Source organism: Sycon ciliatum, chromosome 1 (assembly GCF_964019385.1).
Source record: "Sycon ciliatum chromosome 1, ocSycCili1.1, whole genome shotgun sequence".
NCBI lineage: Eukaryota > Metazoa > Porifera > Calcarea > Leucosolenida > Sycettidae > Sycon > Sycon ciliatum.
Window position 1 is genome coordinate 95,139,735 of NC_088643.1, and position 20,032 is coordinate 95,159,766.

Genomic DNA, 20,032 nt, shown 5'->3' on the forward strand with positions numbered 1-20,032 from the left:
TTGTCTGTTGACAAACCCCCCTTTCCTTCAAGATTTTCGAGAGGCCATGTTTATGGACTCTCAGTGCCAGTGGTGCCATCATTGAAGAGTCCATGGTTATGGACTCTTGGCACCATCAAGAGTACAATGTTGTTGTTGTTGTTGTTTGGCTTTATTTATACATCCCAGGGAGGCTCACAATTGCTGTTGCTGCCATCATTGCATCAAGAAAAGGGATACATACTGTGATAGTCATTACAAGTTATACTATAGGGTGGTATATACAGAAGCCTTGCTTGGTAGTTTAACATGTAACAAGTTATAGGGTGCACGCACAATCTTGCTGGGCTACCATGCCTGCACTCCGGGAGGACTGAAGTCGTGACCTGTCACCATGACCATGAAGAGTCAAGACCAGAACGTAGAAATGATAGAATGATGACGGCTAGCGCCTAACAGCAGTGCAGTACAGCCACTACGGCATTTTTTTGTAGTACAGTAGCCGCACAGGAAAGACCGTTTCGCCACATCGATCGGTGACGTCGTGCCCGGGGCCGCGGGGGCGCCCATGGATCCAACAGACTCGTCGCGGCGTCATGATCATGCAGGAAAACAGCCAAAACAGTTTCGATTATGACTGTGTGAAAATTCAAGTCGTCTCTTGATTTGTTGTTTCTGAACTAACGTTACTTTTATTACTAGTGTCAAGGTATCTCTATGTCGAACGTTACGGAGTTGCAATTATCGCGGAGAGAATAAGCAGTGGCCATGGTGCTGACGAGAGATGAAGCATTCAAGATTCTCAACCTGACAGAAGGTGCTAGCTAAGCTGTTTGTTGTCTCTGCCTGGCCGAAATTGTACAAAATGTAAATTCATCACCATTCAATTTCCGTTTTAATCAGATGCAGACAAGAATGCCGTTAGGCAAAGCTACAAGGAGCTGGCCTTGCGCTGGCATCCCGATAAGAATCCTGGATCAGAAGTTGCTACTAAGGTTGGTTGTGTTTCGACTGGTTTTCTATTCCGGTGCTGGATACTAAAATTTAATAATTTTCAATTTTAACTCACATGTTCTTGAAAATGTTGTCACTAGAATGCAGGGTTTTTCTAACCCACGGCCACCCTATCACATATCCATGGCAGGCCCGCCGGAAGGAGGGCGAAGTTGGTCCGGTTTGAGGGGGGTCGGGGGATCTCCCCCGGACATTTTTTTTGAAAATTCCGGTCAGAAATAGCAGAATTTGGCCCTTTCAGAGCCCAGTACAGTATACAGGGAATAATTTTGCATGGATATCAATGTACAATGTATGACCCACTATGGGTGCATGTACATGTACATACATGCATGATGGATAATACATTACATCTGTTGAATACGAGAAAGGACGACTGACGACACATTATCCAGACATTACGACGGGAACAGGTAGGTTGGTGGAACGACATTTATTAGAGACGGGACAAGAGACCAAGACGAACGAAACGACTACATGGTGATTATTGAAGAGTGAGAAAAGAGAGAGAAAGAGATCAAGTCTGAACGGCAAGATAAAGGGCCTGGGTAGCTATGGCAATTATGGGCGCGCAAGTAGCTACCCAGGCCAACGGAACAAAAGGAGACAAAAGGTGAGTACGCGAGTGCATGCAGGCCAGCTAGAAAAGGTACGGGAGGAGGTACCTAACACATCATTTACATGTACGGAGAGTTTTTTCTCCCCGATTTTAGACGAATCTTAGGGGGTGACCTGAGCCAGAGTTGGTCCGGTAACAAAACTTCCGGCGATAACCCGACCAACCAGACCGGTTCCGGCGGCCCTGCATGGTTTCGAAATGCTCCGTGGCAGCAATGTTGTGGAAATTGTTGGACGTGTGTTTGCGGCTTCTGAGCTCGTAGTCGTCCTCAGCCATACATACGCTGACTGAACTGTTTGATTGAGTTGAGAAGTGTACTTGTTCTAGTATCTGAAATACTGCACGTGGTGGAAAGGGCACTAGAACAAGGATCTCTCTGAAACAATAATAAATTTGTCACGGCATCTTCAAGGCCGTTAAAATATTGATCTGGCCGATAGCAGTAGGGCGAATAGCGAATGCAAGTTCTGCGCATGAAGGCAGCGACCACGCATGTGTACATTTAGGTAAAACCTAGCAAGGTGAGTACGAGTGCATGTAGATATGCAGTGTACTGGTGGGTATAACGGATGTTAGTTTCCACTTTGCACATATTCCTATCACGTGTTGATTGTATTGCTGGTTTTGTCCGGTTATTTAGTTCTCCCATGGCCGTCATAACCCGTTGTCCTGTTGTGGTTGTCCAATGGATAATTCACTGCTTTCCTCATTACAGAAGTTTCAAGAGATATCCTGCGCGTACAAGAAGCTGACGTCTGACGGTGATGATGATGATGACGAGGATGACGATGATGATGTCATGACGGCGGTGAGTTGATACATGCAGTCACTGTGCTTGCACTTCAAGTGATGATGTCAGAGAGGTTGAGTAAGATGTGAAGCAAAACTAATAATGAGAAGATGAATAGCTCGCATAGTACTCAGAATTGAGCTCTACGAATCTGTGAGTGGAAAGGTTCCATTCATGTCTGTTTTTGGCTAAGACAAAAAGGCTTCAGGAACATTGGTGTTGGTTCTCTTAACTTCACCACGAGTTTATTGGGGATGAACTGCCCGACACCGTTAACTCCTCAGGCATGTTTATTTAAGTTCCCCGGTCTATTTGTTTGTTGTTTTCGCCTTTCGTCGTTTACAGGATGACATGTTTACCTTGTTCCATCACATCTACTTCAGTCGTGCAAATGGTGAGCACATGTACTGTAGCTTCATTTAGCCGCATCTTTGGTTCATTACAGTTCTGTTTCATTTACTTCTTTTTTTGCATGTTTGATTTATACACAGCTGCAGCTAGAGAGAGAGAGAGAGAGAGAGAGAGAGAGAGAGAGAGAGAGAGAGAGAGAGAGAGAGAGAGAGAGAGAGAGAGAGAGAGAGAGAGAGAGAGAGAGAGAGAGAGAGAGAGAGAGAGAGAGGAGAGGGGGGGGGGGGGGAGAGAGCAAGCGTGCTGAATGTCAGGGTCTCTATTGTATGAGATGTTGGTCAGTGTTACCAGTGTTGTGGTCCAACTCATTCCCTGCTGCCTGTCCGCTTGTATCCATGACAGGTGATAGTGGAGGCTTGTTCGGTACCATACTGGAGGAGATTATGCACTCGCATATGCATCATGACTGTGGTGCGTACGAGGATGCTGATTACTACGACTCTGGTGACATGGATGGCGACGAGTTTGACGATGACGAGGATTTCTTCGGCTATGAAGCCAGCAATGCAGACTTCTTCATGCCGGCAAACCACTTTACTGAGGACTCTTACGGTTAGTGCTGGACACAAGCAACTCAACTACCCACTTTGAACAGGAGAGAGAGGAACAGAATAATGATGTTTGAATGTTCTATTTATTCTCATCGGAGACAAGATAGCATTTATTGATAGAAACACAACCAATCCACTGGCAACGCACACCGATGATGATTTCTGGAGAAAAACGCGTGTGGAGAACGAATCGATGTCCGTTGGTTGTGGATTGGTTGTGTTTCTATGAATAATGTTCTAGTTGTTGTAGAATGAATGAGTCTTGTACACAAGACAGCACACCACTGAAGAAAAAAACAGGTTTTGAAGCCATTGCAAGAATCACCAGATCAAACAGACACAGTATAGCAACATTTCAGATGTTTTGAAACGCATTTCTCTCGCGGAACCGAAAGCTCTACTCAATAAGCAATGTTCGCTTGTACACAAGATCGCACTTGGTACATTTGGCCTGTATATATTAAATATAAGGCCATTGGGCACAAAACGAATTCTCAAATTGTATTTACTCATTCTCTTGGTCTTATGGAACAAAGAGGTGTATATCCCACATACGTATCTGGCTCACTGCTTTTAGTTCTGATATAGAGTGGCCTCACATGTTCACAGTGTTGAGTACAAAAACGGACGACATATTCTCCAGACATTAGAACGGACAACGGGAACAAGTTAGTGGGAACGACATTTATTATAGACGACGAGACAAGAGACCAAGACGAACGAAACGACTACATTGAAGAGTGAGAAAGACTAGAGGGAGAGATCGAGAGTGAACGGCAAGATAAAGGGGCCTGGGTAGCTATGGCAATTATGGGCGCGCAAGTAGCTACCCAGGCCAACGGAACAAAAGGAGACAAAAGGTGAGTACGCGAGTGCATGCAGGCCAGCTAGAAAAGGTACGGGAGGAGGTACCTAACAACAGTTTGACATTGCTTTCTATCACATGACCGTACAGGGCAGCCCCTTCCGACTCCACTCAACCCTTGCATCTATGGGTCACATGATGTCAGCCGTGTTGGCTCCACTGTCCACTTGCCATGATAACTTTCTGTACAAATTTGGTCACATGACAAACTGATGTGAAACCACTCTATAGTCTATATGCAGCTGATCAGCTTTGCAATACACTTACAATGTACATGTGATGTTTCATAATAATAATAACACAGATACGCGTACAACATGCACAGCCGTGCTATACATGCTTCCGCTACTGTTCTCTAGCTATGTCCAATATAATTATGTATGTCAATATCCGGCAGTTGTGGCGACTCCTTCAGATTATCTGCCGCCATCCATTGCGATCCGCAGCGAACTGTCTTAGGTCGTCCAGATGGCTTCGGCTCGAGAGGCCCGGCTTGCCTCTGCTGAGCAGGTCTTGGTTCAGGGTGCCGACCAGCGACGATCTGGGCCGGCCCTGATACCCACGTTGCTGTGGAGTGAAGTACCCACTCATGGCTTGCTGTTTCATACTTGAAGCAATTTATTTTATTAATTTTTATTTCACCGTCCAATGGCAGAAGCCAATGCAAAGGAGGGGGCGTTAGTCAGTCAAGGCAAGAGAAGGAAAAATCAAGAAAAAGGGAAAGAACATAATAATTGGAAGAAAAAAACGCATCAGCGGGGTGAAAGTTATCACAATGTTGACCATGGTGGATAGTGGCGCATTTACGCTCTTACTTTTTTCCCTTCTATTATAGTGATGTGTTCTTTCCTGCTGTGTTCTTTCCTGATGATGTGTTCTTGCCTGCTGATATGTTCTTTCCTGATGATGTGTTGTGTGTTCCTCTAACATTAGGTTCAAGCTATCGACGTTTCCATCCTGTAACGGAAGAGGTAGGATGCTTGCTTCTTTGTTTTCAGATTTGTTTCTCGTCTGTTGCTGCATCAGCGCTGAAGTGATGAAGTCAGTGTACACCGTAAAGTACCACTGATATGCCCCTACCCCGTTTCTACCTAAGAAGCTGTGTGGTGAATCAACATGGCTAGATTTAGCCTATACGTGTACGCTGAAAGACCGTGTTGAACCCATGCACACACTGCTGTATGCAGTACGTGCCAATGCAGGCACACCAGTTGATGAAACTAACTAGTTCTGCAATCCATTACAGCAAGTCCGTCTTTTTTTGCAATTGACAGCCTTCGTCTTATTCCCATCTCCTGAGGTGAAACCAGTTGGAAAGCGGCACCTTAGTTATCTCTCTCTCTCTCTCTCTCTCTCTCTCTCTCCCTCTCTCTCTCTCTCTCTGTCTCTCTCTCTGTCTCTGTCTCTCTCTCTCTCTCTCTCTCTCTCTCTCTCTCTCTCTCTCTCTCTCTCTCTCTCTCTCTCTCTCTCTCTCTCTCTCTCTCTCACACACACACACACACACACACACACACACACACACACACACACACACACACACACACACACACACACACACACACACACCCCGTTATGTGGGTATCTTTGTTTCTTAGGAGGCACGGAAAAATGCAGACGAACTGCTAAAGGAGGAGGAGAAGGAGAAAGAAGAGGCAAAGAAGAAAGATGATAAGCGCAAAAACAAGAACAAGAGGGTATGTATTTTTAGGTTTTGCAGATTTTTGGTTTCGTCTGTGCCCGTATGTGACTTTTCTCTGTCTACATCTGAATTAATCTCTTTCTGCCTTCTTTGTAAGGAAGGTCTGTTCTTTTATGGTATTGAGCACTGTGTGGATAGAGAGAGAAATCTATTGTTTGCATTGACATGCCTTTATAAAAGTGAGCTGCACTGCACTCATAGAAGTATTTCTCTGTCATGATTTCTGACAATACTTTTGCACTGCATTTTCCTATGCTGGTGCTTGTAGAAAAAAGAAGCAAAGAAGAGGAAGAAGGCTGCACAAACCCCTGTAAGCTGGATGGACATGTAAAAGTACTACTCTTTTAAGTTGTTACTTCTTTCTTTCTTTCTTTTTTTTAAACTTGTAAGTCCTTGTGGACTCTGTCATGTGTGGTTTATTCACAGATGTGATATCAGGTGCGCAAGACCAGTTGTGAAGGAACGCACAGAGCACAGGGGCTCAGCGCTGCTTGTCTGGGTTTTCATTTTCTATTCTTTTTCATACAGTATAAGTATGCCTGTATACACACGTGTGTATGGGGGGGGGGGGGGGGATTGGGCGCACTCACACACGTACATGCACAAGTCCCCAGACACACCCTCGATTTAGGCCAGGGCCTCTGGGGAATCCGTTGATACGAATTCCGAGAATGCGGTGACCTAGCGAACACTACACTTGTAGTCCAGTACTCTACGTATACGCTGTACACTGTATTACCTGGTGTAAGAGACCTCTGGGTTTAGCGACCACCTGCTCTTAACCACCGTCTTTCCATGCACCGACAATTCTACACAGACACTATGGGACCTGGTTCTAAAGACCACCTGGCTTTATCGACCGTTTTTGCTTGCACCGTGGGGTGGGCGCTTAAACCTGGTTTTACAGTACACATTCTACTCAATGACATGTTCTTGTGTAGGATGTGTGACTGTACGCGTGTTCACACGACAACGATAAGCGTGTACACTGCAACGCGTTTTTCGGCGCGCAATGGTCACGTGCAATAAGTTAGCCTGGCGGCGGCATGTTTTGAGTAGCAGTGAAGCGTTTGACACGACAACGAAACGGAACGAAAACAATTGGAAAACACTTTGAAGGCCGTTTTTTGTTTTTGAAACGTTTTCGAAATGTTTTTCAGCGTGCTCGTGTGCACGCTTCTATCAAAATCTGTGGAAGTATGTTCTTTTGAAAACGTTTTTGACAAAAACCTTTTTCGATCGTTGTCGTGTAAATGAGGCCTTACAGTGGTCTAATCTCTGGTCATGCTGCTCTGTTTCAGACTACTAACAAAGCAACGAAAGCTCCAACTACAACTACCAAGACAGCCAAGAAAGCTGAACAGGCATCACAGTAAGTGCATACTTCACACTCAGGGCCCGAGTCTGCTCCTGCAGAGCGGTGCAGCCGAAAGCCCTGTAGCTCCCCCGGAAAAATCTCGAAATTTAGAAGGCTAATCCTGCACTCTGGGCGCCTTTCGGTGCATCTCCCGGGTACAACTTGCAAGTCTGATATTCCAATGCGGAATACACTAGTTTCAACGTGAACACTATTATATAGCCAGACTGCGCATTATCTATGATAGTTCACTGCACGTCATTTATTGGAAGACTATTGATTGAAGATAAAGAAGGTTATTATTATTATTATTATTATTATTTCACAATCACGATGACATAGTGCCAATAAGCATGTGATGCGGGCGATTTTAACCAGCCATGGTGGGGACAACTGAGAAAAAGAAGGAGAAGAAAAAGAGAAAAGAAAAGAAAACAAAAGGAGTACTATAGGAACCTGGAGAGAGCAGTATGAAGATTAGGCTAGCAATGGAAAACAACGAATTCAATTCAATTCAACTTAGGCGCGGGCAGAATGGAACAAAATGCAGCGAAGGTGTCACGAGACTTTACCTCCTGCGGAAGCCGAGACCAATGAGAATAGGACTTGAACAGAGGGGATTTTAAAAGGATCAATGACCTGGCAAGTGGGAAATGGAGAGAACATCTAGTACGCGAGCTATTATTGAACCAGCTTAAGTGCGCAAGTGCATGAGGAGGAGCAAGTTGAAGCTTAATACGGTGAATGAATTTGCATGCCGAGTGGGGAAAGCGTTCTGAGAGAGGGGAAGAGGAAGCCAAAATGTATAGCGTCTGAGAGGAGGTCAGAGGGGGCATGCGAAATATTAATCGAAGTAATTTACGGTGGGTGACTTCTAACCGATGCATAAGAGCGGAGGATAGACCGGAGGACCAAACGAGAGAGCAGTAATCAAACAAAGGAAGAACATAAGCGTGATAAATTTGTATTCGACAACCATGGTGTAGATGGGAGATGTGAGGAGAAATGCAGCCTATCGCGGAGCAAACTCGCTTTTCAATATAGGTTACGTGCGAATCCCAGGACAAGTGTTCATCAAGAAATATACCAAGGTGTTTGTGATTTTTAACAATGTTGATAGCAATGGGATCATCAGGGAAAGTAAAAAGCCGAGTCGTAAGGAGGGTGAGGTCACTGGAGGGTCGTGGGGGGATACAAAGGATTGCCGTTTTCGACACATTGGGGCGGAGTTTCCACTTCGACATCCAGCGCACAACTTGATTAATGTGATACTGTAGCGAGTCGCAGGCTTGCAATAAGCCTGGCTCGGTTATATGGAGCGCTGTATCGTCCGCGTAGAGTGAGGTATGATCCAAACCTGCCAAATCATTAACGTATACGATGAACAATAGAGGCCCCAAGATAGAGCCCTGGGGCACTCCAGAGTGGACTGTTAGAGGGGCGGACAGGGCATGTCCAATTCGGACACTCTGTCGACGTTCAGTGAGATAGCTGGTGAGCCACTGCAGACACGTCCCGGCTACGCCAAACGCTGCTAACTTATGGAGGAGACCCCTTGTCCAGACAGTGTCAAATGCTTTGCTGAGGTCGAAAAAACATACGAGGCTAAATTGCTTCTGATCCTTGCATTCATATAGCTTCTGCACAAGCCTCAGCAACTGCCAGGCGGTCGAATCGCCTCGCCGAAATCCAGACTGTGACGGGTCAAGGACCGGGTTCACATGTTGGTATAAGTGGCCAAATGCCACACGTTCACAGAGCTTTGAAATGGTGGAAAGGAGTGAAATCGGCCGGTAATTGGATGCAGACAGTTTACTGCCTTTATTCTTGTAAATAGGCACAACCACAGCTGCCTTCCAGACATCAGGGAAGATTCCGGTGGCGAAGGACTGGTTGAAAACTAGGCTGAGAGGGATAGCTATACTAGGAGACAGGGCTTTTAGCAGTTCATGGGATATGCCATCTGCACCTGCCGCCTTCTTAGGCTTTAGGCGACGGATGTGTTGGGCAATGGCGGTGGGAGTAGTGCTAAAAGAGGGTAGTGCTGGGAGCCCGTGGTGTGGAATACCAGGGAGAGACCATGCAGGATCATCCGGTGTTCCAAAGCTGATGAATTGGCGATTCAGAGCATTGGCAATCTGGGTAGGGTCGTTGTGTACTGTGTTATTTTCATGGAGTTCAGTGATGATAGGGTTTCCAACAGGGGTCGGCGAACGAAGCTGCTTAACAAACTTGAACAAACTAGGGGTGGATGCAATAATGGATGAGGGGTTAGTGCTAATGGAGGACACATACTGGCGGTGAGCCTCTCTAGATAGGATTCGTGCTCTGTTACGTTCGCACTTGTAATTTTTTTTAGGTTGATATTGATTGTGGATAAAGAAGGTTGGAAGAGTATTGATTGTGGATAAAGAAGGTTGGAAGAATCTTCACTCAGGTAGGAATTGACGGGCGAAACGATTAACCGTTAAAATTTCGTGAATGTGCATGCACTTTTATTATGTTGTCAAACTGTATGTGTCTGAGACTCTGTAGGGCAGTTGCTACCAGTGCCTGTTGGGCCCCCAGCCTCCATAGGCTCATTGCGTAATCCCATATTTGGAAACCATGATGTCATTACAAACTTGGCAGAAATGCCGAGTTGTGGGCAGGAAGTCTCGACTCCTGTTTAGTTTCGGATATATTTTTCAAGTTGTTGTGCTTTAGCTTTGTTCCTCTTTACCATCGAGAATAGGTTCGTTGTTCCTGTAATAGCGTGGTTTAGTTTAGTGATAGTACGAATTAATTGCCATGGCCGACTGCAGCGATAGTGCATCCGAGGACGAAATTGCTGTTGCTTCTGAAGGACGAACAACTGGTAGTTTTTGTTGTGTTCCTGAATGCCACTCTGAGTACGGCAAGGACAAGGCCATCTCCTTCCACGATTTTCCAACTGAAAAAGTCCGCAGGTCGGCGTGGTTGCATGCTATTCACCGTGATGTTGGAAAGCAATTTGTCATAAAGCCGAAGGTGACAAAAGTTTGTGGCGCTCTCTTCAAGGAGAGTGATTATGTTCAAGTGTCTGCTCGTGCCCTCAAACGAAGGGAAAAGGAAGGAAAGGGTGGAACACCTAGACGACGTTTGGGACCTGACGCAGTGCCTAGCATATTCTCTTTTGCCAGGACTTCTGCCACCCCTTTACGGAAGTCACCAGCAAAGCGTGCCTTTCATGACCTGTCGCATTACTTGCAGTGAAATGGTGGGAAATTTGTGACTGATTTGTGACTGTGTGCATGCGGTGTGTGTGTGTGTGCGTGCGTGCGTGTGTGTGTGTGTGTGTGTGTATTTGTAGAGAGGAAGAAGAAGATGAGGAAGAATCAGAATGTGAAAAGCCAGCCAGTGAAGAGGTAAGGCAGAACTTCAAGACGTTCCCTTCCAAGAACATCCCTAGAATGCATGCCAAGGCTATGTTTACGCTTCAAAACTCCACCCGGGTTTAGTTCGACCCGGGTGGAGTTTGACCCGGATGGAGTCCAACCCGGTTGGAGTTCGACCCGGTTGGAGTTCGACCCGGGTGGAGTTTGACCCGGGTGGAGTTTCAACCTGCCATGAACACAGATCGACTGGAGCGTTAACATGATGCATTGCGCTTGACTGGAGCGTTAACATGATGCATTGCACTTGACTGGAGCGTTAACATGATGCATTGCGCTTGACTGGAGCGTTAACATGATGCATGCGCTTGACTGGAGCGTTAACATGATGCATTGCGCTTGACCCATACTACCCCTACTACTTGTACTGCCGTACTTCTGTGCATATTTCGCGCCATACCAGGTTTGCACAGCACTACCCTTGCATGCACATGCACGTTTCCTGCCAAAGTAGTCACACGGCCATACAGGACTCTAGAAATGGACTTTTTGTCAGCATATCAGCAATCCAGCCGGGTCAATCCTCTCCATGCCAACACTCATCTATTTATTCCAGCGTGTGGACGGTTCACCCAGATTGCAAATTCTCATGTAAACACAACGTTGGAATGCATCTTTAGAGTAGAATTTAGTAATAAACAGGACTCGCTATTTACCTTGAATTCCTCCTCTCCCTGCTGCTGCTGTGTGTGGGTGTGTGGGTGTGGGTCTCATATGGTGCGGTGGTACGTGCAGCAATTTCCAATCTATAGGTTGCAGGTTCGATCCCCGACGATTATGGTCACACACGTCTTTCTTCTCTTCCTCAGACTCCTGACTTTTCTTTCATTCTCCTGGGTGGTTACCAACAGCCAGTGCATGCCGGAGTATGTGATGTGATGTGTGTGCGGGAAAAAATGAAAAGTCCAAAAAATTAGGGATTCATTGGCCAGAAAAAGCCACTTCATAGCTGTGTGGTGTAGACCAGGCTGAATAGTGGCGGTCAATTCTTCAGCCTTTCAAGCTGTTGAATGGTGCAATCCCAGCACAAGTTGCTATGGCTTCTGCTGTAGCATCGCTATCATCGCTTCCGGCGATGGGCGTCCAAAGGTCAAAGGTGTGCGTGTGTGTGTGTGCATGCATGTGTGTGTGCGTGTGTGTAGGAAGGTGACTTTGACATGACGTCAGCGTTTGTGCGTAGTCGAGCCGGAGCAGCACCTGCCAGCAGCAGCAACGCCAAGACAACGAGTGCACAGGATAGCTCCGCACGCAGAGATGTATCTCCAGCATCATCCAACGCTAGTGGGCAGAAGTCTAACGCTGCAACACCTGCACCGTCTACTGTTGGTCAAGCAACGTCGGCTGAGGGTCCAGTGTCTGCTGAAGTAAGAATGATTGTTACATTGGTGAATGTTCTAGGTATTCTTTCCACACACAGGGGAGCAGTATGTACGCGATTGGTTTGTGCATGACGAAGATAGGTGTCAAGTAATATCCAACTGCTGGCTTCTCACATTAGTATACTTTACATGTACATGAAGTTGAGAAAGCATGCAAAGAACAAGTCTGCATGGTGGAAAGGCAGGGGTTGGGTTTCAGTTGCTGCTGCTGTTGCAAATGTCCCCTGTGCTGTATCCTTGTACTGATGTTCATGCGTGCACTGTTTTAGTGGCATTGTGGTGTGCACTTCTGATGCATACGCACTCACTGCTTTCCCCGGGGCCTATGTGAATGCTCTCTATACAAGTATTAGTCTAACGGTCTCTGCACTTGTGTGTATTTGTGTGTGTGTGTGTGTGTGTGTGTGTGTGTGTCTCTCTCTCTCTCTCTCTCTCTCTCTCTCTCTCTCTCTCTCTCTCTCTCTCTCTCTCTCTCTCTCTCTCTCTCTCTCTCTCTCTCTCTCTCTCTCTCTCTCTCTCTCTCCCTCCCTCCCTCCCTCCTCTCTCTCTCTCTCTCTCTCTCTCTCTCTCTCTCTCTCTCCTGTGTTGAGCAGGTAGATGATGTGACAGTGCAGGCCCGCTCCTATGCAAGTATGTACTAGTTGACATTAGTAATGTCTTGCTTCAAACTTCAGAACATCCCACACTGTCTCTGTGTATGCCAATGTCATGCATCCTGTTTCTTTTTAGTATGAGCTGCAGATTTAAAGGTCTCTGTGTGAATGGATATTGTAGCAAGTCAGAGGTTTTTAATCAGGACTACCCTGACATGGACTGCAGCTCTCCTATGCTTTTTGTGTCAAATATGCGAAAGCTGAACAATTCTATTCTTAGATGGAGAGCCAAGGTTCAATTTATACAAAAGAACTTGTAGTTCCTTGGTCTTTCTCTTTTGTATAAATTCTATTCTTGTTCTGTGTATGTTGGTGTGTGTGTGTGTGTGTTTGTGTGTGCGTGTGTGTGTGTGTGTGCGTGTGCGTGTGTGTGTGTGTTTCTTAGTGCGAGGCAATGAGCTTGCTCAGCTGGGCCACTATCAGGCTGCAATCGACATGTTCTCCGAAGCAATCAAGCTACATGATAGCGATCATCGGTGAGTGTGCGTGGATGCATTTTCAAAGTCTTCTCTCCTTTGCCAGCGAGAGAAGATGTTCACGGCAGACGGATAGCGCCAACCCAATAACCGGGACTACCCAGAAATTTTCAAATTGTCCATTCTCAATATTCTCTTGCATGAATAAGTGCTTTGCACCTTTTTCATGCTCTTACGGAATGACATTAATTTTGTCAACGAAAGAAACTGCGGTCACACCCCAGTAGATGGAGATCCAGGTATCTAAAGTGAACTTTCGACTTTCATTCCGAATGGACAATCATAAACGCTAAGAATTCAACTCTGGGGAGTGAACGCAAATGAAGTGACTTGTGAGCATCTCTCTCTTCTCTCTCTCTCTCTCTCTCTCTCTCTCCCTCTCTCCCTTTCTCTCTCTCTCTCTCTCTCTCTCTCTCTCTCTCTCTCTCTCTCTACCTGCCTTCCTCTTCAGGTATTATGGCAATCGATCATTCTGCTACGACCGCCTTGCTCAGTACCAAAGGTATGTGCTTGTACACTGTAAGAGTATCTGTGGCAGACGTTCATATGCCTAATTAGCCCATGTCTATGCCCATGTCTATGAGACTTGCGCTTCACTGGGATGCGAGGAGAACAAAATGTTCCTTATACACATGATGCCCTATGGGGACCATTGTCAACAGCAGATGCTTTTCTTGCAGGTCGGATATTTGGCTGCCCGTGTCAAGCAGATGCATAAACACACACAGACCTTTGTCACGAGCCTGGGATAGAGTAGCTTGGCAACACCACTCAGTTCAGTGATCTCATAGTGCCTTTAGGACTCTGCTATTTGCCACATTTCTTACACGACCAGATTGCCTACACAGCAAGATTCCGTCCGCAGACAGATTTCTTACATAATATTCTACTAGTATTCGTCTGATGAGTGTTTTTGAACACGACGCTCGGAGTAACGAGAACGTTTTGGTCTCTGTTGTTCTGCCTTGTGTAGTACGCTCTGCCCTTGTTTGGGTATTGAGCACTATTTGCAGCAAGGACTTCAGACGCTTTGTCTAATATTATATTCGAGTACTAGTAGAGCAGTGGTGGTGAAAACACACCTGCATTGGATGAAGTCTTCAACAAACCGTTTTACACAAAGGCAAAACAACAGAGATCAAAGGTGTTGCCTTTGTTTGGTGCGCTCTGCCCTTGCTGGGCATGGAGTACTATTTGCAGCAAAGACCCAAGACACTTTATCAAGAAACCTTTTTTTAAATATTTTCTTCATGGCCATGTTGTTGACATGTGCAGTGCTGAACGGGATGCAAGCAGAGCTATTGACCTGTCACCGGAGTGGCCCAAGGGCTACTTCCGACGAGCCAGAGCGTTGGCAGGACAGCGGGTAAGAGAGAGAGCCAGTGTTTGTGATTCATTCAGTGTCTGTAATTGCACTGTAATGTGAGGCTGAGACATGATGAAAGTATCACTGACTCTGTGTGTGTGTGTGTGTGTGTGTGTGTGTGTGTGTGTGTGTGTGTGTGTGTGTGTGTGTGTGTGTGTGTGTGTGTGTGTGTGTGTGTGTGTGTGTGTGTGCTAGGTTGTGTTTTACCTTTGTTGTTTGATGGCTGTGAGTCAGAAACATAGTCATTGTATGCCTTGCTTCATGGGGTGTATAGTGTGAGAAGGCTACACTACACACTGCACGATACACATAATGCACTGTGATTATGCTGAGAAACTCATCACCTCTATGCTAACTGACTATAATGATTTCCATGTTCTCTTTCCTGCACCGTATTGTTCCTTTAGCAATGGAAAGAAGCAGAGGATGCGTTTGAAGTTGTCTTGGCACTTGATCCTAGCTGTACGGATGCATGGGTGGAGCTGAAGAAGATCCGAGCATATCAATTACAAGTAGGTATCCACTCACTCGGATATCACCTATCCTCCTTTAGTAGACATATTTGTTTGCCTCCTGTTTGCCTGACACCCAAGACATAGAATATCTTTCCTGCACCTCTTGCTTTCACATCTGGCCTGGATCTCTGAACAAAGGAATTTGTTTCTGTGCCCATGCTGTCAATGGAAAACATGTTCAATGATTTTCTGCTGTCTTGTGTCTGTGTTGTGTGTTGTGTGCTCAGCAAATGGGTTTCAGCCATGAGCAGTCACTGCTGGCACTGGATAAGTATCAGAACGTGCCACAAGCGCTTGATGCCCTGCTGTCGGGTGCAAGTAAGTTCTTTCTGCGTCACATGCAGCTACATAGTCGCACTCCTCTCAACTTACCACACCATGGTGTCACCGGGAGAGGGGGAGGGGGGGGGGGGGGGGGGTTGTTACTTAACCGGACAAACATGTTTGGTATTCCCAGACATTTAACTTAGGAGATGAGATGGCACGTAACATAAAGTGGGAGGGGAGGGGGGGGGGGGACATGTATGGTATAACAATTCGAAATTCCTCGTCAAATTTCTAATTTTCCTGTCATCTGCTGTGTTTGTGCCTGCAGTATTTCAGAAGGACCCGGAAACAGAGGCTGCTATGTATGAGTCGGATGAAGTGGCAGAGCCGCACCACCAGTCGGCTGTACAGTTTACAACACGCGATGACTTGTGTACACCCAACGCCAGCACTGGTATCTGCTCAGTCTGGGTTGGCAATGTCAATCACTCGCTTGTTACTCAGTCGGATGTCAGGAAGCTCTTTGAAAGGTCAGTTGTGTAAACTTGAACTCTTGTAGTCTATGAGGAGTATACTGTGTGTCTACTTCGAGTATAAAGTTCACTGCTTGTAGCTACAACACTGCGATGCCATTGCTATCTGATGGTAGCTTAGTACGTCAAACTTGAAGTCAGAGCCTAACAGGCTCTTATCTCCTGTATGTTCTATGTCCACGCTGCATGTATGCTCACAAGCATGCTCAACGCCTGGAGTGTGTTCTATCTTGCTGCTACCTACAACTGCTGTGCTGTTGTTGTTGTTGCTGCAGGTTTGGTGAAATCTCCAGTATCCGTACAATGCCGGCCAAGCACTGTGTGTTTGTCAACTACTGTACATCACAGTCAGCAGCTAATGCAATGAGAGATTTGCAGGTAAGGGAAACCGTACCCCAGTCTCGGCTAGCTTAGTCCACAGCTCCTTGACCATGCCATAGCGATCATGCCCTCTGAGAGGTTGATGAATAGTGCAATGAGTGCTACACCAGTGGACTGACTCATCGGGGCCCAGTCACACAGGCATGGGGGTTCTTCTTTGGCGGAAACGTGTTGCGGCAGCGAGGACTGTGTCTCTCCAGCGGAGCCAGTTGTGTATGGTCACACATACAGACAGGGCTAAGCTCATGTTTTGGCAGAACTATGAGAGCCAAGTGGACTGTGGTAGATCTACATGCGGTGCACCAAATCCGCGTGGGCCATGGATATCTTCCACGCTTTTTCATTCCACGCACATCCTAAGCATACACATTTGTCGTAGCAAGTCCAAGCACGGAAGTTTCTTCTGAAAATGTTGTGCTGTTTTACAGGTTACATATGGTGATGGTGATGTTCTTTGACAGGCAGGCGTGTGTGGTGTGCAAACAAAGCTACAATTCAGTTTATCCATACATCAGACTGTTACACAGTTGAAGTACATTGTGTTGTGCAGTGTATGGGCACAACTCTCTACATTAGTAGATGCTTGCTCCTACTACGCTGGAGCTCACTACACTTCCCACTGACCGACACTTGCCTGAGTCAAGGCCTGCAAATTTTACCGTGAAAGTGGCAACGTCTGAGTTTGTACAAGCATATTGTGTTGTGTCTGAGTTTGTACAACCATATTGTGTTGTGGCCGAAATGTTTTACTTGCAAGTAGCACATTGTGTAATGTGATGCTTGTTGTGCTGTCGTATGCTGCTGCTGCTGCTGCTGCTGCTGCCGCTGCTGCTGCCGCCGCCGCCGCCGCCGCTGCTGCTGCTGCTGCTGCTGTCTTGCTGTTGTACAGGGCTATTACATTGGTGATATGAATCTGACTGTTCGCTATCCAGACAGCTATCTACCGCAAGAGTGAGTGTCTCAGCAGAGAAGGTTTCTGTTGATTTAGTTTGTGTTAGGACTGACCAACAACAACAACAACAACAACAACAACAACAACAACAACAACAACAACAACAACAACAACAACAACAGCAGCAACAACAACAACAAACATAGCTTTCAGCAGTAGTGTTTGTGCTCGTCAATTGTGTATGCTAGCAGTTTACGAATAAGAGGTTTGTACAACTTTGTAGTGACTTCGGCGATACACACACTTTAGTAATTTACATTCAATGAATCCAGAATTTCTTCAGAATGTTTTAGCTGTAATAACCTTTTTAGTCCGTGCGGTGCATTGTGTGTAGACTGTAGACAGTTTCTCCCAGTTGGATGTGCACAAGACCATTTGTGTCTCTCTTTTCTTGCCGCTTTTTCTCCCACTCCACACCTCAGTTATGGCCTTCATATGTGTTTCATCATGTTGTGATGTGTGTGTTTCATGTGTCTATGTGTGCCTATGTGTGTGTGTGTTTTCGGGGATTGCCTCTTGCAGTGTACTTGAACCGTCACGTGGTGGTGCCGCGCCAGCAGCTGCTGCCTCCAAGTCTCACAACACCTTTGGTGCTAATGGTGGTGCCAATGGTGGTGCTAATGGTGGTGCTAATGGTGGTGCTAGTGGTGGTGCTAGTGGTGGTGGACAGGGTGGTCGGGGCCGTGGTAGAGGCTCGACTGCTGCTGCTGCTTCCTCCACCTCACGACAACAGAGAGCTGTTGGAGCACAAGCGCGGGCTGCGGCTGCACGGAAAAGAGAACGGTCAACAGCTACAGCGCAGCCTTCCGTCTCTACCGGCCGTGGTGGTGGTCGTGGAGGTGGTGGTGGTGGTGGAGGAGGAGGCGCAGGTACTGCTGCTTCCGTCTCTACTGGCCGTGGAGGTGGTGGAGGAGGTGCAAGTACTGCTGCTTCTGCTTCTAGTTCTTCCAAGGCACAGGAGTGCTTGCATTGGAGAGGCAAAGGCTGCATGTATGGCAAGAAATGCCACTACCAGCATGTTCCTGAGCACAAGGGTATTGATGTACGCTAGTCAATATCGGCCCACACACACACACACACACACACACACACACACACCATCGCTATGGCTAGGTGGATGTGTGTGCACATGTGTGTGTGCATGTTTGTGTGTGAACGTGTGTGTGTGTGTGTGTGTGTGTGTTTGCTGTATCCGCTTTCACCTGATATAATACTATTGAGGTTTGAGGGTGTTGTTCCATCGTGTGTATGTATAACCCCACGCTCGTCAAGATGTTCCGTACCAACCCACTTCTATCTCCTCCGTAGTCTTTTTATTGCTGGTAGTTGTTTGCGTTAAAGCTGTTATCGTTATTCTTGTGGTTGCTGTCATGTTGTTGACACCTTGCACTTTGTCTGGTCTAATGTTCTTTGTCATGTCCTGTGGCCACGATTCCATCACCTCTACCTGTTATCACAGCTGCTCTCCGTGCTGGTGTGTCTCCAGACTGTCCACTGCTCCTTTCACAGCTTGGTCCTGTGGCCTGTGTGTGCGTGCGTGCATGCGTGTGTGTGCGCGTGTGTGTGTGTGTGTGTGTTTAGTACACACACACACACACTGTTAGTGTGTATGGTCATGTGACTTGTGATATCTTGTTGTTGTCGCTGTGTGTTGCGTTGTGTGAAGTTAGCCCGCGTTTGGTATTTTATCCCTTAGTTTTCTATCTACCATATTCATCGGAATAACTCCCACAAAAATAACCTAGACGAGTTTCATCGTTGTTCTTTAGTGTCCGGCTTTTTATGGACTTACGTTGCTGAAGATATTTGCCACTTTACGTTTTTAACCGCTTTTCTCCTGAGTTCTCCAGAGCTTTCACTTGTGTTTTCCGTTTTTCTGATTTCTTTCACTGGCTGTTACAGCTGTTACAGCTGGTGCTGCTGCTACTGACTGACTTGCTACTGACAGACTGGTATGTAAGAATAGACTTGATTCTTTGTTGTTCTTTATTTTGCTATCATCATAATTATGGAAGAGATATCAATCACCTCCCAACTGTGGCTGCCTGCCTGCGTGCCAGAGGTCTCTTTGTTTATTGGTGGTGGCGGCGGCACTACTGGTTTGTGACGTTTGTGTTTTGTGTGCCAGTATGTTCAGCAAAACCAGCTGCTCCAGTGCCAGTGTGCGGAATTGTGACCTCTGACATTTGTCAGAGCGTGGCAAGCTGGCGTGCTCTCCGCTTACAGTGGGTATGCCCTTTCTCCAGAAGAGGATAGTTATAGTATGGTTACTACTTCGAAGTACTATAGCAGGAATGTCAATGATTTGTGGCAAAATGTAACAATTGCACATGCAGCTTTATATTGCCATCGAATGTGCGACACAGCCCTTGATGCAGCCGGGACTGTGGGAGCACCTGACTGTAGAACATAATAATTGTTATGGCAGGGGCGTCACCCGTGATGGTCACATGCACCCCCCTAAAAAATTCGACCTTGGTTTTTTGCGAACTCCTGGTTATGAAAAGTGTAGTGCTGGTAGAATCTGCTAATAAACTGCATGCACTAAAACTAGTTGTACTGTGCTGCCGCGATCGCGTGAGTACGAGTGCATGTAGCGAGTGCATGACCAGTACGACTCGTAGACTAGTTAGTTACACTAGTTACACTGAAATGGCACCAAATGCCTGAAAATGCTTGCAATTGCCTTCAATTTTTGAATTTTTTTCCCGGGGGAGGATAATGAAGAATTCTTGTCCCCGATCGTAGCGTCTTCTTGGCTTGTTGCAGAATCAAAAAGTCTTTCATTGTAGTTACACTGAAATGGCACCAAAAT

At 46.4% G+C, this 20,032-nt stretch overlaps 1 protein-coding gene across 1 annotated transcript; it reads left to right on the top strand.

Moving 5' to 3' along the window:
• Window positions 1-611: 611 nt before the first annotated feature.
• Window positions 612-19,252, top strand: LOC135806638 (nucleolin-like). Its single transcript, XM_065320865.1, has 21 exons — window positions 612-796; window positions 883-974; window positions 2,328-2,420; window positions 2,748-2,796; window positions 3,153-3,362; window positions 5,160-5,197; window positions 5,822-5,920; window positions 6,194-6,235; window positions 7,227-7,297; window positions 10,614-10,668; window positions 11,838-12,059; window positions 12,668-12,704; window positions 13,113-13,203; window positions 13,655-13,705; window positions 14,479-14,569; window positions 14,977-15,081; window positions 15,312-15,402; window positions 15,680-15,881; window positions 16,160-16,262; window positions 17,155-17,216; window positions 17,740-19,252. Exons 1-21 carry the CDS (start codon window positions 748-750, stop codon window positions 18,266-18,268), a joined length of 2,382 nt encoding a protein of 793 aa, XP_065176937.1. The 5' UTR covers window positions 612-747; the 3' UTR covers window positions 18,269-19,252.
• The last annotated feature ends 780 nt before the right edge of the window (window positions 19,253-20,032 follow it).